This window comes from Salvelinus alpinus, chromosome 12 (assembly GCF_045679555.1).
Source record: "Salvelinus alpinus chromosome 12, SLU_Salpinus.1, whole genome shotgun sequence".
NCBI classification, from domain to species: domain Eukaryota; kingdom Metazoa; phylum Chordata; class Actinopteri; order Salmoniformes; family Salmonidae; genus Salvelinus; species Salvelinus alpinus.
Window position 1 is genome coordinate 10,363,318 of NC_092097.1, and position 26,855 is coordinate 10,390,172.

Genomic DNA, 26,855 nt, shown 5'->3' on the forward strand with positions numbered 1-26,855 from the left:
TGATCAACTCTATGCGAAGGAGATGTGTCACGCTGCATGAGGCAAATGGTGGTCACCAGATACTGACTGGTTTTATGATTCACGCCCCTACTTTTCTTTTAAGGTATCTGTAACCAACGGATGAATATCTGCATTCCTAGTCATGTGAAATGCATAGATTAGGGTCTAATGAACACATTTCCTGATATGAACTGTAACTCTGTAAAATCTTTGAAATTATTGCATGTTGTGTTAATATTTTTGTATCATAGTAGGTGTTATAAAAGTGATGAATATGTGACGTTGCAATTGTGGTTTGAACCATGATGCCACATCTTTCGATTGCCTGACAAGGGTGAAAGAGAATGAGGTGGCCAAAGTCAGGGTTGTACAGAGCATTTCATATGCAGCAGCTTTGAAAAGAGTTGAGGGTTTGAATGGTGCACCAGAAGAGTCCATGGTGGTGGATAGGCCTGCACTGCAGGCTGCAGGGGTTGCCTTTCACCAGCAGGATCCTGACATTCTAAAGGTTAAGAAAGTGGACTTTGTGGCATTTATAGCTGTGGTAATTAATGGCACTGCCAAGGTGGAGAGAAGATCCAGGAAGATAGAAGTCATAGTGGATGCGGCGGAGCGGTTCCTGGGGCTGAAAGATTTCTCAGCGAAGGAGTTACATGGAATATTGGCACAAGCCGTACCACCCTCTCAGGTCCTAGAGCCTGAGAAGGGAGATATGGAGAATTAAAAGAAGGAATAAGTGGGAGTTTTGTTTGTTTTGGCAATGTACTGTAACGACCCTGGGTTTATAAGCGCGGATATCGACTCTGCCGCACGAGCATGCTTTTGCAGCACAGTCGATAGCACGCTGGACTTCGGGCTAGAAGGTCGAGGGTTCGAGACCTACTCCCTCCCTGTTTCATTACAGTACTATATTTATTAGGGTCGATTAAGTTAGTTTCACTATTACGTATAGATTTACTGGTAAAAAAAATAAAAAATTCAACCCGTCCAGTTGGTGGCGGCAATACACCTTTTGGGGTTGTAGTCCGCAGTAAAACCCTCTTAAGAAAGAAGAAGACCGCGTCTCGTCTGCCGGAAATTCACACGAAGAAGAAGAATACGTCAATGAGAAACATAGGCTAGTTATCATTATTTGATAAGACACAGCAGTCCGTGGTGTATGTACCTAGCTAGCTACTATCCGTGATTACTTCAATATGTCTTATTAAATTGTCTTTATTGAGCGTTTGACTGAAACAGAAGTTTGTGCGTTCACAACGATACTGACATTATAGCCACGGAAAAGTTGCTAACACGCTAGCTAGTGTCAACAAACTGCAAGTGACTAGCGGGTTCAAGTGACCCTGCCCAAAAGCGCGATGCTGGTAACCGTTTTCTGCGCGCCGAATGACCGCTCGGAAATCACATTTTCTCTCGATGTGTCTCCAGAGCTTGAACTTAGAGATTTTGTTGCTCTGTGTGAACTAGAATCAGGAATCCCTGCTGGGGAAATTCAGGTGAACCACCAGCTAAAACATGCTAACTAGTTGGCTTAGCATAAACGTGTTAGTAGCTAACGTTACATTAAGAGATTGTTTTATGTCAACCAGTTAGTTAATTCAGCATTTTAATTATCCAGACAGACTTGACAGTAGTGGTTAGCTAGGAATAATATATTGACGTTGCTAGTCAGAATTAACTTTATTGTTCGTCTGGTCGCTAGCTAACGTTAGTTGTACCTTAGTTATTAGCCAACTTAGCTAGCCTATGATCATGTGTCAACCGTCTGAGAACACAACTTCTACTGACTCATATAACATATGTCAAGCTGTCCATTGGTTTGCTTGCCACTTTTTGATTAGCAACCTAGCTAACTGATTGAGGTGGTCTGGCCATCAGACAGCGTTTTATTTTGTCCTTTTATTTTTCGTCCAGTGTGGAAAGAGAATGTTTATTTTTCCCCTGTGGCCCTTCCCTCTCTTTAGATCACATATGCAGAGCAGCCTCTGAAAGACCTGACCCGTGCTTTAGGGACCTATGGACTTAAGGATGGAGATGTGGTGGTGCTTAGACAGGCAGACAGAAGGCCACCACCAGCACAATCAGCCTTCCCAGGTAAGGTCAACACTGTTGGGCGAGACAGAACCGGTGCGAAATCTCTGCCCTGTTACAAGGTTGGAATTATGGGAGGAGTCCAGCTGTTCTAGTGAGAGTTTGGCGTGCCGGAGTGGTTAACAGACCTATTAACCTTGCACTTCAGTTCTCACATTTTTCGTTATTTATTGGTCCTCAGTAATGGCTCACTGTTATTATCAGCCCAGTTGTCTACCTGGCATCATCTTACTGAACCTGGAACCCTCTGTCGTGCTCATACTCTCCTACCCTCCATGTCTCTTCTCTCTCCCCCAGGTCTCCCACGTATTGACTTCAGTTCCATCGCAGTCCCCGGCACTTCTTCTGGTTCCAGTCAACGGTTCACCCGTAGACAGCAGCAACAGGCCCCAACCTCAAAACAGCAGCGCTCTCCACCCCCTGCTGCACCCCCATCCCTACCGGGCTCCGCCTCCTCTCCTCAGGGTCTGGATGACCCCGCCTTACTGCAGCAGATGCTCTTGGCCAATCCACATGAGCTGTCCCTGCTCAAGGAGCGCAATCCACCATTGGCTGAGGCCTTATTGAGTGGAGACCTGGGTAAGTGGGGATAGCATCAACCCTTCTCTTTCGGTGTTGATTATCTTGTCATTATAAAGGCTTTGGTTAGATATCAATGCAAATAATGGGTCTTAAAGGGATACACCAGGATCTTGGAAATGAAGCCCTTTATCCACTTCCCCAGAGTCAGATGTTATGTTTCACTATATTGGATCAGTCTAATATATTGGTATCACTCTGCAGCAGAGGGATACATCCGAGGTGAGGATTTACAGATTTACTCCTGTGTACACCTGTGTCACGGCTGGGGTCCGCCCCTATATATAGACCCCATGGCCGCGACACACGTTCTTTCCTTTTCTCGGCGGACGTCTGTATGGTTTGAGGTAAAACTCTCTGAAATTCGCTTGGTAAGTCACTGGTAAGTGTAATATCTTGCGTGGAAGTATACTCACTGGCTGTTTGCAGCCTGGAGCATCTGGCCACATGGCCCAGGGGATGCACGCGGTTGATCTGTATCTTCCGCCCGTGGTTTGTCGTGCTTGTGTTTCGTTAGCATTACACTATGACTCCGTGTGCGTCCTTTAATATATTGGTGGCTCTTGCTGCCACAGACTGTATTTACCTTACACAACTTGCCGACTGGCTTGTTCTGTGTGTGTTGTGAATTGCTTAACATGCTGTCACCGCACCATGTCACCGCGACTGAAGCCGGTACCCAGAGTCTTTTATGCGGACTTGAAAGCCGCCTATGGGTCCCTCTGCTCTCTTGGCCGCCTTACCAACACGGCCATGCTGCTGCAGTCTTACCTGCAGACTGTTGCCCCAGCTCCAGGGGGGCACAGAGGAGCTCCTCCGGGAGGCGATGGAGGTGTCTCGCCTGCTTTTCCTGCTCCAGAGGGATGTGGCCCGCTCCAACGGACGGGCCATGGCGCAGGTGGTTACCTCCCGGCACTATCTCTGGCTGGCTCAATCCCGTCTGCCAGCTGCTCTCCAGAGCAGGAGACGGTTCATGCCGCCTCTTCAGGCCACAGGTTCAAGGCAGACGGACCGTCACCACCCACCTGCACCCGAACAACGGTGGGTCCCTCTCCTGGCCCATCGGCTAGTGCTGAGGAACGACAGCGGGGAGGGGCACAGACGGGCCCCGGCAAAACCTCTGACACACCCTGCCTCGGCCACTTCTCCTGGTCTCAAAGGGCAAAGTGAGAGAAGTGTGTGGAGTCCTAATGGGTGTTGTCCACAATGCTCGAGGGGTACCGACTCCAATTCCAGTGCTGGCCCCCGTCCTTCGGGGGCCTTGGTGTCACCACGGTGGCCGACCCCCTGAAGAAAACCCTGCGGCTAGAGATCTCCTCACTCCTGGACAAGGTTGCAATCCGCAGGATCAAGAGTTCAGAACGTGTAGGTGGATTCTACTCCACTTATTTTGTGGTCCCAAAAAGAGACGGAGGGTTTCGACTGATTCTGGATCTCCGCAACCTCAATGGGTACTTAAAGGTACTGAGGTTCCACATGCTGTCCCCAGTCTGGGTGGTGCAGGCCATGTCCAGGGACCAGTGGTTTGTGGCGCTGAACCTGAGGGATGCGTATTTCCATGGCCCTGTTCACCCAGCTCATTGGCATACCTCTGATTCGCTTTCGATGGGAGGGCTTACGAATTCATGGTTCTTCCCTTCAGCCTCTCCTTGGCACCCCGCACTTTCACAAAGTGCATGGACGCTGTCCTGGCACCTCTCACGTCCCGAGGGTGGACGAATGGCTGATTTGTGCCCCAACCAGGACTCAGGTCCTGTCAGACAGACATGCTCCTGAACCACATCGGCAGGCTGGGCATTACTGTAAATGACGAGTCGTCGTCTGGCGCCAATCCAAAGGGTGGCGTTCATTGGCATGGAACTGGACTCAGTCCTCATGAGAGCACGCCTGCCCACCAGAAGGGTTCAGGCGATCTTATCTTGCCTCAAACACTTTCGGCAGGGGCGGATGGTATCCGTCCTAAACTGCCAACGCCTGTTGGGCTTGCTGTGACGGCGTCCTTGTTGTTGATTCCCCTGGGCCATCTCCGGCCTCTTCAACGGTGGTTCAACTCCCACCGGCTGCAACCGAAGCGCCACCGTCACCGCCAGCTGTGGGTGACCATACAGTGCCTCAGGCCATTGTTGAGGTGGCGCTGTCACTCCTTTCCCTCAGGTGGGGTGGAGATGCTGAGGATGTGCTGCCGGGAGCTGGTCAGCACAGACGCCTCCCAGTTCGGCTGGGGAGGGGGGTGTGACCAAGGGCAGGTCAGCCAGCGGCTGTTGGCTACCCCCTTGGACCGGCAGGCACATCAATACACTAGAGCTCTGAGCTGTACTGCTGGCCCTGCAGTCTTTCCTTCCACATCTGAAGGGAAGACATCATGGTGAGAATGAACAACACTGCAGTGGTGGCTTACATCAACCATCAAGGTGGACTGAGGTTGCACAACCTCCATCTTATGGCACAGAAGCTCCTTCTCTGGGCTCGGGGATGTCTAGCGTCTCTGCACGTACCTGGCATCCTGAATGTGGCAGTGGATATCCTCTCGAGGGAGGGCCCGCCACCTTGGGACTGGAGCCTACATCCCCAGGTGGTGCAGCACCTGTGGGACAAGTTCGGGAGGGTGCAGGTGGACCTATTTTCCTCCCTGGACAATGTGCACTACCCCCCTGTGGTACTCTATGTCGGAGCCACCAGGGCCTCTGGGCTTGGATGCTCTGGCTCACGACTGGCCAGGGCTGGAGCTTTACGCATTTCCCCCTTTTCTCTGATCCAGGCTGTGCTGGACAGGACCAGGTTGAGCATCGTCTGCTTCTGGTGGCCCTATACTGGCCCAGACGACCCTGGTTCAGCCTTCTCCTGTCGCTGTTGTTTGGGACACCCTGTAAACTTCCCCTGAGACCGGACCTGCTGTCTCAGGCCGGGGGAACTCTGTGGCATCCGAGGCCGTGCCGTTCAGTGGCCAAGCCCACAATGGTCCATGTTTAGGACTACAGGAGGGTGTAATGAACACCATGCAGAACGCAAGGGCGCCGGCTACAACCGCAGCATACCAGTTGCGCTGGCGGTTGTTCTGCTCTTGGTGCACTGGTATTAAGGTTGTATCCGAGTAATGCGGGGTGCAGTATGTCCTCCAATACCTGCAGTCTCGCTTTGATGAGGGCTTGGCAGCCTCTACACTGAGAGGGTATTTGGCCGCTATATCTGCCTGCCATGCGGGGTGGATGGACAGGCCAGTAGGGTGCTATCCCTTGGTCTACAGATTTATGAAGGGGGTGTGTCGCCTGCGTCCAGCTAGGACCCGCTCTGTCGAGCTGGGATCTGGATGTGGTTTTGGCAGCTCTGGCAAAGCCGCCTTTCAAATCGTTGGAGTCTGCCTCCCTGAAACACCTCTCTATGAAGGTGGCTTTCTTGGTAGCGATTACTTCCATGAAGAGGATGGGTGAGCGCCATGCTCTTTCGGTAAGTTCTGAGTGCTACCGGATGGACCTTGGGGGGAGGAAACGGTTATGACAGCATACCACCTGGCTGGCAGGCCAGTGCTGGGATCTGTGGTGGCACATTCAACACGGGGTGTGGCTGCGTCCTGGGCTCTACTGAGAGGAGTGTCCCTCGCTGATATCTGTGCTGCGGCCAGCTGGGCTTCCCCTTCCACATTGACGGCCCCTGCGTTTCGGTCCCGCGCTGGGACTTCGCCGCTGGCTGGCCAGGTCCCTATAGCAAAGACTAATCTGGTATGGGTGTACCGATGTTGGAGTGATCCAAAATATTGAAACATAACGAAGGTTACGTATGTAACCACTGTTATGTGAGCTATTTGGATCACTCCAATCCTCTACAGTGCTAGAGGCGCCACAAAAGTTATGTAGAGGAAGTGTGTCGCGGCCATGGGGTCTATATATAGGGGCGGACCCCAGCCGTGACACAGGAGTAAATCTGTAAATCCTCACCTCGGATGTATCCCTCCGCTGCGGAGTGATACCAATATATTGGAGTGATCCAAATAGCTCACATAACCGTGGTTACATACGTAACCTTCGAACTCGTGGATACCATTTTTATGTCTCTACATGCAGTTTGAAGGAAGTTGATAACTAGCATTAGAGCAATGACTGAAAGTCTATGGTTACTGCTAGCATGATAGTAGATGCCATAGACATCCAGCCATTGCACTAATACTAATTAGCAATAGGCTGTCAGAACTACCTCTAACTTCCTTCATACTGGATGCAGAGACATAAAAATGCTATCAATGAATTCATCTGACTCTGGGAAAGTAGATAAAGGGCTTCGTTGCCAAAATCCCGAAGTATCCCTTTAAGTGTTCAACTAGGAGCTCTAATCATGTTTCTGACTGCCTCCCGTAGAGCGTTTCACCAAAGTGCTGTTGGAGCAGCAGCAGGATCGGGCTCGCAGAGAGCAGGAGAGGATCCGGCTTCTGACTGCCGACCCATTTGACATGGATGCCCAGGCCAAGATAGAGGAGGACATCAGGTACTCACACAGCCAAGAGGGGAAAGGGAAGGGTTGGAGTCAGAGACGGCCTCAGTCAGTGTCTCTTCTGGAAACAAACAATGTACTAGTTTACGTATAGAATTTTGCCCTCTGTCTAAACTATTTGGGAAATGTAGGTATTCATGTACAATTGCTTCCCTTACATAATCACACACAATTTGTACTTCAGGCAGCACAACGTAGAGGAGAACATGACCATTGCAATGGAGGAGGCCCCTGAGAGCTTTGGCCAGGTGGTTATGCTCTACATCAACTGTATAGTCAACGGGTACCATGTCAAAGCTTTTGTTGACTCAGGTAATGCATACAAATATTTTCTTCCTCAGTGCAAAGCATAAGCTTCTTTGACTAGGGCAATAGGGAGACAATTCAGTTAAGGGTTTCTGTTTTGTGGTGTCTAGTACAGTTTTCCTTGGCTAGTTTTGACAGCTTTGCTCTCATGATATTCCAGCTTTATCTACTACTATTCAGTCTGCCATATTTTACAATTCTCTGTAAACCTTCTTGGCTCCTCCCTCCTATTTCCCATTCTTTCATCCACATGCTCATATTCTCTCTATACCACCTCTGATCTCTTGATTTAAAAAAAATAAAATAAGATTTGTTCCAACTTGCTTGCCCGCACTCCATACGTGTGCCCCATCTGTTTTTGCCTGCTCTTTCTTACTTCTCCTCTCATGCCCCCCTTCCTATGAAATTAGCAGATAGACTTCAATTCTATCAAATAACATTACCTGCATCATTTCTAATCCCCCTTTTTATATATTTATATGCCCATACCATAACCCTACTGCCACCAGGGGGTACTCTGTTCACAACGTTGACATCAGCATGTACTGCGAAATTAACTAAAACAACGTTGGATGTGGCTTACGGTAGAGAAATTAACATTCAATTCTCTGGCAACAGCTCTGCTGTACAATCCTGTAGTCAGCATGCCAATTTGTACGCTCCCTCAATTTGAGACATCTGTCGCATTTTGTGTTACAAAACTGCACATTTTAGTGGCCTTTTAGTGGCCCCGCACAAGGTGCACCTTTGTAATGATCATGCTGTTTAATTGATATGCCAGGTAGACAGATTATCGTGGCAAAGGGGAAATGCTCACTAACAGGGATGTAAAATTTGATTATCTTTTTGTGCGTACGGAACATTTCTGGGATATTTTATTTCAGCTCATGAAACTTGACATTTATTTTTGCTTCAATTTGTCAGGGCATGGACTCTACAAGGTGTTGAAAGCATTCCACAGGGATGCTGGCCCATGTTGACTCCAATGCATCCCACAGTTGTGACAAGTTGGCTGGATGTCCTTTGGGTGGTGGGACCATTCTTGATACACACGGAAAACTGTTGAGCGTGAAAAACTCAGCAGCATTGTAGTCCTTGACACAAACTGGTGTGCCTGACACCTGCTACCATACGCTTTTCAAAGGCACTGCAATATTTTGTTCACCCTCTGAATGGCACACGTACACAATCCATGTCTCAATTGTCTCAAGGGTTAAAATTAGAGGTAGACCGATTATGATTTTTCAACGCCGATACGGATACCGATTATTGGAGTACCAAAAAAAGCCGATACCGATTAATTAATCAGCCGATTTTTATTTATTTATTTATTTGTAATAATGACCATTTTACAACAATACTGAATGAACACTTTTATTTTAACTTAATATAATACATCAATAAAATCAATTTAGCCTCAAATAAATAATGAAACATGTTCAATTTGGTTTAAATAATGTAAAAAGAAAGTGTTGGAGAAGAAAGTAAAAGTGCAATATGTGCCATGTAAAAAAGCTAATGTTTAAGTTCCTTGCTCAGAACATGAGAACATATAAAAGCTGGTGGTTCCTTTTAACATGAGTCTTCAATATGCCCAGGTAAGAAGTTTTAGGTTGTAGTTATTATAGGACTATTTCTCTCTCTACCATTTGTATTTCATATACCTTTGACTATTGGATGTTCTTATAGGCACTTTAGTATTGCCAGTGTAACAGTATAGCTTCCGTCACTCTCCTCGCCCCTACCTGGGCTCGAACCAGGAACACATCGACAACAGCCACCCTCGAAGCATCGTTACCCATCGCTCCACAAAAGCCGCGGCCCTTGCAGAGCAAGGGGAACAACTACTTCAAGGTCTCAGAGCGACTGGCGTCACCGATTGAAACGCTATTAGCGCACAACCCACTAACTAGCTAGCCATTTCACATCGGTTACACCAGCCTAATCTCGGGAGTTGATAGGCTTGAAGTCATAAACAGCTCAATGCTTGAAGCACAGCGAAGAGCTGCTGGCAAACGCACAAAAGTGCTGTTTGAATGAATGCTTACGAGCCTGCTGCTGCCTACCACCGCTCAGACTGCTCAATCAAATATCAAGTCATAGACTTAATTATAACATAATAACACACAGAAATATGAGCCTTAGGTCATTAATATGGTCAAATCCGGAAACTATCATTTCTAAAGCAAAACGTTTATTCTTTCAGTGAAATACGGAACCAGTTAAAAAATATATATATACTTCTGTGTATTGATTTTAAGAATGGCATTGATGTTTATGGTTTGGTACAAGACTGTCGTAAGACGTCACAGCAAAATAGGATGTATTGCAAAAGGAAATTGTAAAATGGTAGTGTAGTGCGAAAGATGGGTTAGTCTGTGGATATCAGTGTTGGAATTAAGATTGGAGTGATTGGCCGATACACTTGGAGTCCAGTGTGATTAGGAAATACACACACTACTGTTCAAAAGTTTGGGGTCACTTAGAAATGTCCTTGTTTTTGAAAGAAAAGCAAAAAAAAATGTCCATTAAAATAACATTAAATTGATCAGAAATACAGTGTAGACATTGTTAATGTTGTAAATGACTATTGTAGCTGGAAACTGCTGATTTAATGGAATATCTACATAGGCGTACAGAGGCCCATTATCGGCAACCATCACTCCTGTGTTCCAATGGCACGTTGTGTTAGCTAATCTAAGTTTATCATTTTAAAAGGCTAATTGATCATTAGAAAACCCTTTTGCAATTATGTTAGATCAGCTGAAAACTGTTGTTATGATTTATAGAAGAAATAAAACTGTCCTTTTTGACTAGTTGAGTATCTGGAGAATCAGCATTTGTGGGTTCGATAACAGGCTCAAAATGCCCAGAAACAAGAACTATTTTCTGAAACTCGTCAGTCTATTCTTGTTCTGAGAAATTAAGGCTATTCCACTGAAGATCTCGTACAATGCCGTGTACTACTCCCTTCACAGAACAGCGCAAAATGGCTCTAACCAGAATAGAAAGAGTGGGAGGCCCCGGTGCACAACTGAGCAAGAGGACAAGTACATTCGTGTGTCTAGTTTGAGAAACACGCCTCAAGTCCAACTGGCAGCTTCATTAAATAGTACCCGCTAAACACCCGTCAACAGTGAAGAGGTGACTCCGGGACGCTGGCCTTCTAGGCAAAAAATAAAAATCTTGGTCAACCGAGTGTCGTCTGTTTCCTCGACCATTCGATTGGTTGAAATGTTTAACCGTGTATTTGTTCATATAGACACATCCTATGTGTTTTAATCAAATCAACTATATGCACTGAGCTTGCTTTAAGCTCACTGTTTGATAAAATAATTAAGACACACAAATGACTACAGGGAGTCCGACCGCAATTGATTTGATTGTGCCGGGCTGACTTGCTGCTCTGTGGTAAAAATAAAAATGACAGCGAGTGACTGACTAGCACCCGTTGTCTCCCTCTCCTCCCTGCTGCAGCGACCAGCACAGAACATAAACAGTATTTATAGTGCTGTCCGTGTTGCTGAAGCTGCAATATAAATTAGTCTTTTCTAACTGAAAAGTTGTTACCGAAATCCCAATTTTTTGGGGAAAACGTTCCCTATTCCCTTAACCCTTGCTCTCTTTACGTGACACATACAGTGGGGAGAACAAGTATTTGATACACTGCCGATTTTGCAGGTTTTCCTACTTACAAAGCATGTAGAGGTCTGTAATTTTTTATCATAGGTACACTTCAACTGTGAGAAACGGAATCTAAAACAAAAATCCAGAAAATCACATTGTATGATTTTTAAGTAATTAATTTGCATTTTATTGCATGACGTAAGTATTTGAACACCTACCAACCAGTAAGAATTCCGGCTCTCACAGACCTGTTAGTTTTTCTTTAAGAAGCCCTCCTGTTCTCCATTCATTACCTGTATTAACTGCACCTGTTTGAACTCGTTACCTGTATAAAAGACACCTGTCCACACACTCAATCAAACAGACTCCAACCTCTCCACAATGGCCAAGACCAGAGAGCTGTGTAAGGACATCAGGGGTAAAATTGTAGACCTGCACAAGGCTGGGATGGGCTACAGGACAATAGGCAAGCAGCTTGGTGAGAAGGCAACAACTGTTGGCGCAATTATTAGAAAATGGAAGAAGTTCAAGATGACGGTCAATCACCCTCGGTCTGGGGCTCCATGCAAGATCTCACCTCGTGGGGTATCAATGATCATGAGGAAGGTGAGGGATCAGCCCAGAACTACACGGCAGGACCTGGTCAATGACCTGAAGAGAGCTGGGACCACAGTCTCAAAGAAAACCATTAATAACACACTACGCCGTCATGGATTAAAATCCTGCAGCGCACGCAAGGTCCCCCTGCTCAAGCCAGCACATGTCCAGGCCCGTCTGAAGTTTGCCAATGACCATCTGGATGATCCAGAGGAGAAATGGGAGAATGTAATGTGGTCTGATGAGACAAAAATAGAGCTTTTTGGTCTAAACTCCACTCGCCGTGTTTGGAGGAAGAAGAAGGATGAGTACAACCCCAAGAACATCATCCCAACCGTAAAGCATGGAGGTGGAAACATCATTCTTTGGGGATGCTTTTCTGCAAAGGGGACTGGACGACTGCACCGTATTGAGGGGAGGATGGATGGGGCCATGTATCATGTATGGCCAACAACCTCCTTCCCTCAGTAAGAGCATTGAAAATGGGTCGTGGATGGGTCTTCCAGCATGACAACGACCCGAAACACACAGCCAGGGCAACTAAGGAGTGGCTCCGTAAGAAGCATCTCAAGGTCCTGGAGTGGCCTAACCAGTCTCCAGACCTGAACCCAATAGAACATCTTTGGAGGGAGCTGAAAGTCCGTATTGCCCAGCGACAGCCCCGAAACCTGAAGGATTTTGAGGAGTGGGCCAAAATCCCTGCTACAGTGTGTGCAAACCTGTTCAAGAACTACAGGAAACGTATGATCGCTGTAATTGCAAACAAAGGTTTCTGTACCAAATATTAAGTTCTGCTTTTCTGATGTATCAAATACTTGTCATGCAATAAAATGCAAATTAATTACTTAAAAATCATACAATGTGATTTTCTGGATTTTTGTTTTAGATTCTGTCTCTCACAGTTGAAGTGTACCTATGATAAAAAATTACAGACCTCTACATGCTTTGTAAGTAGGAAACACTGCTGATTTTGCAGGTTATCAAATACTTGTTCTCCCCACTGTATATGCATCACATTTATGAGACGAATAGGGCGTTACCTATAGCATATCATAATCACATCATTAAATTGGTTATAAACTCCGAACACGTGACAGCAAAATGTATGTAGAGGATGTGAAAAATAAAACTTAAATGGGGGAATGTTTACTGGTTGCTCAGGTAAAGGAATCAGATGTGTGGAATAAATTTGACTAGTTGTAGAAAATACTGGAAGTCAAGAAAAATAAGGAGCTATTAAGTCTGGCCCCGCGGCTTTGTGAATGTTGACCAGTTTTTTAAAGGTCTTGCTCACATTGGCTACCGAGAGCGTTATCACAGTCATCCAGAACAGCTGGTGCTCTCGTGCACGCTTCAGTGTTGCTTGCCTCGAAGCGAGCATAAAAGGCATTTAGCTCGTCTTGTAGGTCTCGCGTCCATGAGCAGCTCGTGTCTGGGTTTCCCTTTGTAGTCCGGAATAGTTTTCATGCCCTGCCACATCCGACGAGCGTCAGAGCTGGTGTAGTAGGATTCAATCTTAATCCTGTATTGACTCTTTGCTTGTTTGATGGTTCGTCTGGGGGCATAGCAGGATTTCTTATAAGCGTCCGGATTAGTGTCCCGTTCCTTGAAAGCGGCAGCTTTAGCGCGATGCGGATGTTGCCTGTAATCCATGGCTTCTGGTTGGGATATGTACGTACGGTCCTCCAGTTACGTTGAATGTTAAAAATCATAATGCAACGAGTCCTTTTTGGCTAGCCATAGCAGTCAATTAGCTTGCTAGGTAGCTGTTTAGCTTTCTAGCACATTCACTTATTTGTTTGTAAGCAATTAACAAGCTAGTTAGCTACCCCAGTAGCTAGCAAGCAACAATATATGCCAAATAAGTCTAGAAATAACTTGAGGGCAAATAAATCAGATTTGCTCATTCAAGTTGCATGGCCAGGAATCAGATTTGTATCTGATTTCAAACCACCTTCAAAAGGGCTTTAGTAGCCTGCTGGAAAACCAGTTTGGATATTATTTCGGTATAATGGAGGCTTTAAGAGGGAGGTTCAATGCCTTTTTAATATTTAAGATGTAACCCTCCAAACTCATGTTCATTATATAAATATTCCTGTTTAACTGGTTTGCCATTCCAAATCAAATGAAGAAAAATTCTCACATGATTTGAAAAAGGATTCTCATGGAGTTGGTAGAGCTCTTCCTTGTATTTGTTTTCACCCCTCTCTCCCGTTGACTGATCATCCAGGGGCCCAGATGACCATCATGAGTCAGGCGTGTGCCAAGCGTTGTAACATCATGCGTCTGGTGGACCGACGGTGGGCTGGCATCGCCAAGGGAGTGGGCACCCAGAAGATCATTGGCAGAGTCCACTTGGGTGGGTATAAGTCATGTCTCAAAGAGATTACCTTTCCTAAGGATGCACATCATGGCAGTGTTTTCCGCAAGCACATGGAGTAGCCAGCCAAATAGAAAAGGTTGCCAGACAGGCCCCCTCGGGGGTTACGAAAGTTTTGCCGAACAAGCTCCATTTTGGTGCCCTGTGGTACATTCTAATGCTAGATTGTATTTTCAACCAGCAACTATCAGGAAAGAACACCCATCACATTTTTTCACCCTTCCAGTGTTAGTTTCATCAGCTGTTTTACAATATGAAATGGCTGAAACACTGGAAGCTTCATGCTGACTGCACTGGGCCTTTAACGAATCATGTAAGAGTCTGCTGACTTCCACAGGCTTCAAGCTTCCTATTAAGAGGTACACTATATAAACAAAAGTATGTGGACAAATTAGTAGATTCGGCTATTTTAGCTACACCCGTTGCTAACAGATGTATAAAATCCAGCACACCGCCATGCGATCTCCATAGACAAACATTGGCAGTAGAATGGCCTTACTGAAGAACTCAGTGACTTTCAACATGGCACTGCCATAGGATGCCACCTTTCCAACGGTCAGTTCGTCAAATTTCTGCCCTGCTAGAGCTGCCCCGGTCAACTGTAAGTGATGTTATTGTGAAATGGAAACGTCTAGGAGCAACAATGGCTTAGCCGCTGTAGCGCGTAAATCGACTGGCCTCAGTTGCAACACTCACTACCGAGTTCCAAACTGCCTCTGGAAGCAACGTCAGCACAAGAACTGTTCATCGGAAGCTTCATGAAATGGGTTTCCACGGCCGAGCAGCCGCAAACCAGCCTGAGATCACAATGCGCAATGCCAAGTGTCGGCTGGGGGGGAGGTGTAAAGCTCGCCGTCATTGAACTCTGGAGCAGTGGAAAAACGTTCTCTGGAGTGATGAATCACGCTTCACCATCTCGCAGTCCGATGGACGAATCTGGGTTTGGCGTATGCCAGGAGAACGTTACCTGCTCGAATGCATAGTGCCAACGGTAAAGTTTGGTGGAGGATGAATGATGGTCTGGGGATATTTTTCATGGTTCTGGCTAGGCTCGAACCAGTTCCAGTGGAGGGAAATCATAACGCTATAGCATACATTGACATTCTAGATGATTCTGTGCTTCCAGCTTTGTGGCAACAGTTTGGGGAAGCCCCTTTCCTGTTTCCGCATGACAATGCCCCCGTGCACAAAGCGAGGTCCATACAGTAAAGATTCGTGTGGAAGAACTTGACTCGAAGTTGACTCGAAGTGTGGTGGTGCTTGACTGAACGGCCAATCGTATTGCTCAAATACAAATAGCATGACATTTACACGTGTAGTCTTCAATGGTAGACAGCGACAGAGCAGGTAAATGTTGAACTGGAAAGCAAAAATGCGCTGAAAAGTTACGTCACTGACAAGATCCACTGGTCCAACACGTGGTTTTCCTGGGCCAGCGGGCCAACATTGTTCCTGAACGTGAAAGAAAATACATGAATGTGCCAGAAAACAATATGCTAAGTGGATTTCGACTCATCGTTACCACATTATATGGGACGTGCAAATTCATGCTCTCTCCCTCTGTGTAAAGAAATTTGACTGCAACCACAACACACACACACACACACACACACACACACACACACACACACACACACACACACACACACACACACACCTACCGAGAGGCGGGAGAGACAGCACTGTCAAACCAGCAGTGTTTCCCTGTTATTGCTCACCTTGTGACTGACAAGCACCTGTCCTATCAATAGATCGATAGAATATGCATATCGTTAATTCTAGTGGGAGAGGGTTTGGCAGACTTTTTTTTCTGACTAGCTAATTTATTTATAATTAGCCTAGTTAATTTAGGTGGAAAAAGTACCCGGCTGAAAACGAGTAACTAGCCTGCGCTTGTTGAAAAAACTGAACATGGCGTTTCTCCACAATCAAGCGGCTCCTGCGATGTTTTCCTTGTTTTATCCAATCTGTCGAAAGAAAAGACATTCAAACCTCTAGCAAATGTTGATGGTAGCATCTGATAATGGCTAAAAGTGAGCTGTGTGTGTGTGTCCCTATGCAGCTCAGGTCCAGATAGAAGGGGACTTCCTGCCTTGCTCCTTTTCCATCCTGGAGGACCAACCTATGGACATGCTGCTTGGACTGGACATGCTCAAGAGACATCAGGTCAGATCCCTATACCTGTCCCTCCATTTCCATGAACACTACCACATATACAGTCGTGGCCAAAAGCTTTGAGAATGACACAAATATACATTTTCACAAAGTCTGCTGCCTCAGTGTCTTCAGATATTTTTGTTCGATGTTACTATGGAATACTGAAGTATAATATAAGTGTCAAAGGCTTTTATTGACAATTACATGAAGTTGATGCAAAGAGTCAATATTTGCAGTGTTGACCCTTCTTTTTCAAGACCTCTGCAATCCGCCCTGGCATGCTGTCAATTAACTTCTGGGCCACATCCTGACTGATGGCAGCCCATTCTTGCATAATCAATGCTTGGAGTTTTTTCAGAATTTGTGGGGTTTTGTTTATCCACCCGCCTCTTGAGGATTGACCACAAGTTCTCAATGGGATTAAGGCCTGGGGAGTTTCCTGGCCATGGACCCAAAATATCAATGTTTTGTTCCCAGAGCCACTTAGTTATCACTTTTGCCTTATGGCAAGGTGCTCCATCATGTTGGAAAAGGCATTGTTCGTCAAACTGTTCCTGGATGGTTGCGAGAAGTTGCTCTCGAAGGATGTGTTGATACCATTCTTTATTCATGGCAGTGTTCTTAGGCAAAATTGTGAGTGAGCCCACTCCCTTGGCTAAGAAACCCCACACATGAATGGTCTCAGGATGCTTTACTGTTGGCATGACACAGGACTGATGGTAGCGCTCGCCTTGTCTTTTCCGGATGCCCCAAACAATCGGAAAGGGGATTCATCAGGGAAAATGACTTTACCCCAGTCCTCAGCAGTCCAATCCCTGTACCTTTTGCAGAATATCAGTCTGTCCCTGATGTTTTTCCCGGAGAGAAGTGGCTTCTTTGCTACCCTTCTTGACACCAGGCCATCCTCCAAAAGTCTTCGCCTCACTGTGCGTGCAGGTGCATTCACACCTGCCTGCTGCCATTCCTGAGCACGATCTGTACTGGTGGTGCCCCGATCCCGCAGCTGAATCGGTCCTGGCGCTTGCTGGACTTTCTTGGGCGCCCTGAAGCCGCCTTCACAACAATTGAACCGCTTTCCTTGAAGTTCTTGATGATCCGATAAATGGTTGATTTAGGTGCAATCTTACTGGCAGCAATATCCTTGCCTGTGAAGCCCTTTTTGTGGAAAGCAATGATGACGGCACGTGTTTCCTTGCAGGTAACCATGGTTGACAGAGGAAGAACAAAGATTCCAAGCACCACCCTCCTTTTGAAGCTTCCAGTCTGTTATTTGAACTCAATCAAATCAAATTTATTTACATAGCCCTTCGTACATCAGCTGATATCTCAAAGTGCTGTACAGAAACCCAGCCTAAAACCCCAAACAGCAAGCAATGCAGGTGTAGAAGCACGGTGGCTAGGAAAAACTCCCTAGAAAGGCCAAAATCTAAGAAGAAACCTAGAGAGGAACCAGGCTATGAGGGGTGGCCAGTCCTCTTCTGGCTGTGCCGGGTGGAGATTATAACAGAACATGGCCAAGATGTTCAAATGTTCATAAATGACCAGCATGGTCAAATAATAATAATCACAGTAGTTGTCGAGGGTGCAGCAAGTCAGCACCTCGGGAGTAAATGTCAGTTGGCTTTTCATAGCCGATCATTAAGAGTATCTCTACCGCTCCTGCGGTCTCTAGAGAGTTGAAAACAGCAGGTCTGGTACAGGTAGCACGTCCGGTGAACAGGTCAGGGTTCCATAGCCGCAGGCAGAACAGTTGAAACTGGAGCAGCAGCACGGCCAGGTGGACTGGGGACAGCAAGGAGTCATCATGCCAGGTAGTCCTGACGCATGGTCCTAGAGCTCAGGTCCTCCGAGAGAGAGAAAGAGAGAATTAGAGAGAGCATACTTAAATTCACACAGGACACCGGATAAGACAGGAGAAGTACTCCAGATATAACAAACTGACCCTAGCCACCCGACACAAACTACTGCAGCATAAATACTGGAGGCAGAGACAGGAGGGGTCAGGAGACACTGTGGCCCCATCCGATGATACCCCCAGACAGGGCCAAACAGGAAGGATATAATCCCACCCACTTTGCCAAAGCACAGCCCCCACACCACTAGAGGGATATCTTCAACCACCAACTTACCATCCTGAGACAAGGCCGAGTATAGCCCACAAAGATCTCCGCCACGGCACAAACCAAGGGGGGTGCCAACCCAGACAGGAAGATCACGTCAGTGACTCAACCCACTCAAGTGACGCACCCCTCCTAGGGACGGCATGAAAGAGCACCAGTAAGCCAGTGACTCAGCCCCTGTAATAGGGTTAGAGGCAGAGAATCCCAGTGGAGAGAGGGGAACCAGCCAGGCAGAGACAGCAAGGGCGGTTCGTTGCTCCAGAGCCTTTCCGTTCACCTTCACACTCCTTCATATGATCAACCAGCATGACAGAGTGATCTCCAGCCATGTCCTCGTCAACACGAGAGAATCACTGACATGTCAGCTGGTCCTTTTGTGGCAGGGCTGAAATGCAGGGGAAATGTTTTTGGGGGATTCAGTTCATTTGCATGGCAAAGAGGGACTTTGTAATTCATCAGATCACTCTTCATAACATTCTGGAGTATATGCAAATTACCATCATACAAACTGAGGCAGCAGACTTTGTGAAAATTAATTGGTGTCATTCTCAAAGCTTTTGGCCACGTCTGTCCAGTGCATTCAGAAAGTATTCAGACCCCTTTCCTTTTTCCACATTTTTTTTTACATTAGCCCTACATTACCCCAGAATGACAATGCGAAAACAGGTTTTTAAGATATGTTTGCTAATTTATTTGGAAAGGCACACACCTGTCTATATAAGGTCCCGCAGTTGACAGTGCATGTCAGAGCAAAAACCAAGCCATGAAGTCGAAGGAATTGTCCGTAGAGCTCCGAGAAACGATTGTGTCGAAGCACAGATCTGGGGAAGGGTACCAAAAAATGTCTGCAGCATTTAAGTTCCCCAAGAACACAGTGGCCACCAAGACTCTTCATTGAGCTGGCCGCTCACCCGAACTGTGCAATCGGGGGTGAAGGGCCTTGGTCAGGGAGGTGACCAAGAACCCGATGGTCACTCCGACAGAGCTCCAGAGTTCCTTCCAGAGGACAACCATCTCTGCAGCACCACCAATCAGGCCTTTATGGATGTGTGGCCAGATGGAAGCCACTCCTCAGTAAAAGGCACATGAGAGCCACCGAAAGGACTCTGACCATGAGAAACAAGATTCTCTGGTCTGATGAAACCAAGATTGAACTCTTTGGCCTGAATGCCAAGTGTCACATCTAGAGGAAACCTGGCACCATCCCTACGGTGAAGCATGGTGGTGGTGTCACGAACCGGTTAGTAGTCCATAACAAGAAGGGAGACAACACAGTTCAAGGAATAACAAAAATATATTTATTAACTAAAGTAAACTATATACAATTAACAATGGTGTGTGTGTGTAGTCAGTAATCAGTGGTTATGTGCATAGATGGTGATCATGAGAGGTGTTGAGGTGCCAAAATAAACAAGCCACAAAATGCCACAACCAAAAATAGTGTGTCTGCGTGGACAGTGTCTCCTCAGTTAATGGGGGAAAGGTGTATTTATCCCCGGGACACACTCGAGGCCATTTCGCTGACGATCCTCCCGGCTCCGCCCACCGACATCCTATTAAGGAAAACGAGAGCAAAGAGAGAGAATTCGGCAGACAGAGTGGGAGGGTCGTCACAGTGGCAGCATCATGCTGTGAGGATGTTTTTCAGCGGCAGGGACTGGGAGACTAGTTGGGAGCAAGGGAAAAATGAACGGAGCAAAATACAGAGATCCTTGATGAACCTGCTCAGGACCTCAGACTGGGGCAAAGTTTCACCTTCCAACAGGACAACGACCCTAAGCACACAACCAAGACAACGCAGGAGTGGCTCCGGGACAAGTCTCAATGTCCTTGAGTGGCCCAGACTTGAACCCTATCAAACATCTCTGGAGAAACCTGGAAATAGCTGTGCAGCGATGCTCCTCATCCAACCTGACAGAGCTTGAGAGGAACTGCAGAGAAGAATGGGAGAAACTCCCCAAATACAAGTGTGCCAAGCTTGTAGTGTCATACCCAAGAAGGCTCGAGGCTGTAATTGCTGTCGAAGGTGCTTCAACAAAGTACTGAGTAAAGGGTCTGAATACTTATGTAAATGTCATTTCAGCTTTTTTTTTTTTTTTTTTGTAGATTGAGGGGGGAAAAAACAAATCAATTTTAGAATAAGGCTGTAGCGTAACAAAATGTGGAAAAAGGGGTCTGAATACATCCTGATGCCATCCTAACTAATCCCTGTGTTTAAACTACTGTTCTGTCTATATATCCTGCTACCTCAGTGTTCCATTGACCTGAAGAAGAACACGTTGCTGATCGGGACAACGGGCACTGAGACCCACTTCCTGCCTGAGGCGGAGCTGCCAGAGTGTGCCCGGCTGGCATACGGGCCCGAGGGGCGCGAGGACGCCCAGCCAGACGAGATCGCAGACCGAGAGCTGGCAGAGGCACTTCAGAGATCTGTACAGGAGAGCGGTAAGGAACGAGGTCTGGGATTGGGCTATGGTGATTCCTCAGCTCTGCCTACACACTCTAAAGCAGTGGACATTACTGCAGCAGAGACATGAGCCAGAAAGCACATTTGCATTTAGCTTCTTTACTCCTGAGCCCTGTTTCTGCAGTCATCTGCATTCTCAGCAGGGGTTGGAACCAAAATTATTTTCCAATCTTTTAATTCTGAACAGAACCATCATTTTTGGGGGGGTTTCATTCCAACCAGCAAAATAAAGTTCTGAACCGGTTCGAACCCAAAAAAAGATAACGGTTTAGATCATTACTTTCTGTTCCTTACATTTAGCTCATTAAATTACTTCACCAATCAGTGCGGATAGAACAGGCAAGCTAGTTGTTTACATGCGTGATGGACAGTCAAGTGTTGCTTATGGTGAAGATGCAACCAACATTTTGCAGGTGGGGAGAGGGTTGAGGAGGCTTGAAGGCATCTTATGACATGCATTATCTGAATTAGGCCGACAATTATACGTAAGAGGAGCGGCTTTAATGGAGGTACATTAAATGTACTTTGATCTAGCTCGCTAACTGCTTGTGTGTGCAGAGCGACAACAGAATTAAAAACACGCCTTACCTTTTTTAAGTAATGAATTCAACGTTAAGTGATAACTAGGCCTATAGTATCCTTAACTACTATTTCAAAAGTTAATCCATTCTTCTCTAGCTAATTAAAAATATCTCTCCCGAATCGAGCTTGTAACGCCAGTACTGTAGCCTATGCTTCGGAGGGGAAGGTAGCCTAAACACGCACAGGGTAAGATTTCCAGCTTGCAGGCAGACGATGGAATACGTTTCTGAGTGACAGAGTGATGGCTTTGCGTAGGCACTTTGTTATGTCTTGTTGTAAAATAACGTTATTAAACGGTTCTGTTCCGGAACAGTATGGATCACTTTTGTTCCAGTTTCTGTTCCTTGAGAAGAAGAAAAAATTTGGTTCTGTTCCCTAAACTGGTTCCAACCCCTGATTCTATCACATACATGATCACTGCATGTCATCACCTCGTAAAATAAGCTTTATAAATCAGACCTAGGTATGAAATCAAAACCTGACCTGTGGTTGGATTTAGTCTAGTTAGTGTTAGTCTTTGTTTGGTTCTGTAAATGTATTTGGTTTTACAGTTCTTCTTTAACTAAGTAAAAAAATGCACTGAAATCACTCTGCGGACCAATTTAGCTTATGGAGGAGGTTAGCTGACAGGTCCTGTGATCACTCTGTGACCTCTAGGGTCATAGGTCAAATAGTGATCTTGGCTGACACTGTTCACCACTATGTGAACAGTCTGACAGCGTGGTGCATGCTTTGTGTGCGAGTGCTAACTCTCTGCGTCCCTTTGCATGATGTGTGGTGTGTGGCCTAACCCTGAGCAGGACAGCACTGATGCATTTGGGGAGACAGCTGGAGAGGGCCTTACCAACCAGGTACTGCAAACCTACAGAGAGAATCAATGCTAAGTCCATCACCCATTTTATTTTTTGTTGCAAAATTGTATTTTGGGCTTATTGGGGGGAAAAAACATAAATATTGGTACGATGTTAATAAATCCTTTGATAAATGGTCAATAGTATTTACCATGTTTTTCAATTATTTTAAAAAGTAGAGGATGCAATCACTGATTTAAAAGGGATAGTTAGACATTTTGGCAATGAAGCATGCTAGCTGTTCCTGTAGACTTCCAGTCATTGTGCTAATGCTAACTTCCTTTATACTGGACGCATTGACATAAAAACATAAAAATACCTTTTTTGCCCTATTGGTTAGAGCCTGTATGTAAGCATTTCACTGTAAGGTCTACACCTGTTGTATTCAGCGCTCATGACAAATCAACTTTGATTTGATGGTCTCCACGAGTTCATCTGACTGGGGAAGTAGCCAAAATCTCAAACTATCCCTTTTAAGGTCTCTGCATTTCAATGTCATGTTTCATTTCAGAAGCTGGCATGGACAAACTATGCATGTTGTGTGCAAGATTGTTTTGGTCCATAGCAGGCTTCAATTGTTGTTCAACTACTGTTTCATTCTAAAACTGATCTCTAACCTCACACTGCAGGTGGACAAACTACCTCACCGGAATCCCCACCATTCCCAACACTCAAACCCCCGAACAACATGCCCCTGTCCTCCCCCCTTTCCCCCGGTCACCCCCGGAGCCTTGCCCTGGACCGTTCTCAGTCTGCTCCAGCCTACATGCGCCAGGCCGGGGCCCAAACACCAGGGCAGAACCAAACCCAGCCTGGTTTCCTGGGTCTCCCCATCCCTGGGCCCTCATCCCAGGCCCAGAACATAGCACCTACAGCCCAACAGTCTCCTCTCTCAGACCCAAGCCCTACCAACCCCACCCAGCCACTCCTACCCACCATCCCCGCTCCCACGGCTCAGGATCTGTCCATATGCGCCCCTCCTGCAGACAAGTCTGTGACTGGCACTCCCACCCTGGGAGGTTCAGACAGTCAGATCCCTCCAGAGATGTGTGGCTCTGAGAAGGCAGATAATGGCTCCCTGTCCCCCCTCCCAGAGGAAAGCCTCCCAATTCAGCCCATGGAGCAGGAGGACATGTCAGTCAACACCACAGATCACCGGACATGTCTGAGTAAGCCAAGTCAGCAGAGTGGAGAAGGGGGTTCCCACCGTCCCATCTCTAATCCCCCATCACTCACCCTGGAGCCCTGTCTTTCTGGATCCACATCTGCAGAGATGGAGTCTCCCCCTGCCTCCTCCCAGAGTACTGTGCAATCAGAGAGGGACCAGCCAGAGGGGGAGCGCTGTCCCAACTCAGACCAGATCCTGTCTCTGGCCCAGGCCCTGCGGGAGCTTCATGAGCTGCTGGTGTCTAACAGCTGTGGCCTGTCCCCCCAGGACCGCAGTGCCTCCTGCTCCTCCTCACACAGACAGGACGCTGACAACCCCACCGCAGAGCCCCAAACCCTGACGCCTGAAAACATTACACAACCCTCCCCCTCTACTGCCATTATAGCTGGTGCAGAACCATGCGATGCCAAAGCCAACCATGCTGCTGCTATGTCTGACGGAGGGCCTCCTCCTGACTGTGTCCTGCCAGGCACCTCTGGCCAGGAGCAGAGCCTGGAGACTAGGGACAGGGCAGAGGCTGAACCAGGAGCGGGTCAGGGAGAGCTAGAACCACAGTGTCCAGACAACTCCAGGGGGGAAAGGAGGGCTGACGGGTATGGGCTAGATGCCAGTAAAAACAGAGGGACTGTGTCTGAGGTCCAGAGTCACTCGCACTCTTCACTCCAAGCAGACCTGGAGTTCAGGGAGCCCCCTGAGGGGCAGCAGGGGAGGGGCGTGGCAGACGGGAGAGCCTCTGCCATTGACAACCCAGACACTCCCGGCCTCCATCCTGAGCCAACACAGCGGAGCCCTCTGTCCATGGCTGTGGGTTCACCTGAGGACGACTCCGGCGTTTCGCCCCGCACTACACCTCCTCAGGCCCTGGGCCCCCAACACCCCTCCTCCTCCTCTCCAGCCCCTCTCTTCTCTGCTCCACATCCCGTTCCCGAACAGTTTCCGGCTGAGCACATCCAGAGGATCCAGACAGCTGGCTTCTCTGCCAGGGAGGCTGCAGAGGCACTGGAACAGGCCCAGGGCTGTGTGGAGCTGGCTCTGCTGGCTCTGCTGGCCCGCAAGATCACTGTGCCCACCTAGACACTCACGACATTACAATCATATGGGAGACCCAGGCTCTTGTCAACATGGGTTTCATGTGTACTCTTGTCTTATTGTTGATGGTGACATCTGAATCCCCCTGGCCTCGCAGCCACTACATGCTAAAGTGGAAATGCTTTTTGTCTCTTGGTTTCTCACAGACCATACAACAACTTATTTGTTCCTAGATTGAGCCAATATGATCGGAGTTGTGTTTGCATGCAGCAGTAGTCAGTGCCTATTTCATGGATTTTATAGATTGGTAGATTGATTTCCTTAACCCCCCCCCCCGTTTAACCCTGTATATACGTATTTTATTCTAAACACAATTGAACTGCCCCATTGACGAGAACATTTTGGTAAATGTTTACATTTGTATGTGAAATGGCATTTGTTTAAAGGGCTGACGATTAACCTAAAATAGTATGTTAAAATGTCCGATTTGTCAGGAGTGTTATTGCTCCGCTAAACAATTCATTTGTTTTAAATTGATGTTTGATTTTAACTCGATTCTGATGATAAAACCCACCAGACAGTTAAAGACATATTACACTGTGGAAATGACTGCATTTAAGAAGCATTGCTTCTGCTGATCTCTGTCTTTTTCTGCCGATGTTAGCATTCTGTAATATGACATTCTCTCAGTCATGTGATTATTGCCAATCCTGGGGAACCTGGGTGTTTTATGTTTAAAACAGCTTGCACAAGAAAATAAATCAAGCAACACTACCCTTTTACTTTCTACATGACTTTGTTGACAGAGGGACATCAACATAGCCAAGGAGTTAGAGTATTTAATATTTCTGGGGATTGTGCAGGTAAAGGATGAGGTCTTCAAATATAACAGCATGTACAAAATGAACATCTTTGGAAATGTGATATGGTCATTAAGAGAGGGGTTTTGGTAGTTCCTGTTCACTTTCAGATATCTATCATACATGTGAACTGGAAATCTCTCCCACAGTCCAAGTCTACCCTATCCAGCTGTCAGATCATTTATTCATATATCCATTATCAACTTTGGTTTTCAAAAAATGTATTATTATCTGGATCATATTCATATACCAACAACATCGTGGCAGGTTTAATTATTTAGTTTTATCTTGTACTCAATTTAAACTCCCAAATAAAGTCAAACTGGTTCTTTGTATTGTATGTGTGTGGTTTATGATATTTCTAAACGAATGGGTGTTAAAAGATTAAAGTCATGTTTTGCTAATCTGTCTTATATTTGCTCTTTGCTCATAGTTGCGTTTGTAGGAGTTAGTGGATTAAGCAGACTTGTTTTTATGTCAGCTCTATCCTTATGGCAGGGCGAGGGGAAACTGATTATTAATGGGCAGAAGGCACCACCTGTAGACTTGATCTGATGGAGGCTGAATCTGCGCCAAGGAAGGTGGGCCCTTTTCTTTACAAGATTTGACTTCACGTTGACCTATCGCCCAGGTTCAAAGAACACCAAAGCCGATGCCCTGTCCCATAATCCCTTCCTCTCGAGTCATAGCCCCTGTGGTCTGAGTCATAGATGTGGACATTCCCCAGGCTCTGCAGAGGGAGCCCGCACCCACTATATGTCCTCCTGAGCGCATCTGTTCCCACAGGGATAAGACATCGGCTGCTGACCTGGGCGCACACAGCTGTCGTCGCTTGGCATCCAGGTATTTCTCGTACTACTCAATCGATCTCCGAGAAGAATTGGTGGCCTACCTTGGCGCAGGACGTTATTTGCTACGTCAACTCCTGTTCCGTTTGCTAAAACCAAATCCTCCATCTCCATTTGTTTGACATTTTATACCAACTTGTGTGTTATGGGGCTTTAGGCTGAGTGACTGCTCTGATACCTGCAGGTTTCTGCTGGGCCTGGAGTTGCGGTGATCTCAGGTTGGAGAGATTCTTGCTCCATCACGGCCCTATGTTCTGATCCCTCTACATGCCATATGTGTCCAACATGATGCACCAGGAGGCCCTCATCACTCTATTGCTGTCAGTTTATTTTCTCTGTCTTGTCTGAAGATCATCATGGAGGTAAGCAGGCCTCGGAGATCGGTGTCTACAGCGACAGAGGAGGAGCAGCAGTATTGGGTGGTGCAAGTCCCTGGCTCCACTGGTTCGGGGTCTGGTATAGAGGAATTTGTTGAGGTTAATGCTGCGGGTTTCTGAAGTAATTGCAGAGAAGCTGACTGAGCAAGACTCAGATCCCTTGTCTGAAAGAGGCCATTGAAGCCATAGGTCAATTGGTTAGCCTACAACCCTATGTGCTCTCTTTTTATCCTCCAATGTTTCGTGGAGACCAGGTGGTGATGGAGTGCAAAGAGGGAGATCAGCAAATTGAGGAACTGGTGTACCCGGACAATGGATTTTGGCAATGTCAAGG

At 46.8% G+C, this 26,855-nt stretch overlaps 1 protein-coding gene across 2 annotated transcripts; it reads left to right on the top strand.

Annotated features, from left to right (window-relative positions):
• Positions 1–1,064: 1,064 nt before the first annotated feature.
• Positions 1,065–25,629, top strand: LOC139535465 (protein DDI1 homolog 2-like). Of its 2 annotated transcripts, XM_071334883.1 has the most exons (10): positions 1,065–1,496; positions 1,965–2,094; positions 2,389–2,670; positions 7,020–7,146; positions 7,337–7,464; positions 13,913–14,041; positions 16,125–16,228; positions 20,592–20,784; positions 22,189–22,239; positions 22,869–22,966. In XM_071334883.1, the coding sequence occupies exons 1-9, from the start codon at positions 1,359–1,361 to the stop codon at positions 22,197–22,199; spliced, it is 1,242 nt and encodes a 413-aa protein (XP_071190984.1). In that variant the 5' UTR covers positions 1,065–1,358; the 3' UTR covers positions 22,200–22,239; positions 22,869–22,966. The 2 variants fall into 2 exon arrangements, with proteins under 2 accessions (XP_071190984.1, XP_071190983.1); XM_071334882.1 differs by lacking the exons at positions 1,065–1,496; positions 1,965–2,094; positions 2,389–2,670; ... (2 more) ...; positions 13,913–14,041; positions 16,125–16,228 and having other exon boundaries at positions 20,699–20,784; positions 22,869–25,629.
• Positions 25,630–26,855: the final 1,226 nt, after the last annotated feature.

Excerpts from the sequence above, each read along its gene's own strand:
- LOC139535465 (XM_071334882.1), top strand. The coding sequence starts at position 22,928 with ATGCCCCTGTCCTCCCCCCTTTCCCCCGGTCACCCCCGGAGCCTTGCC.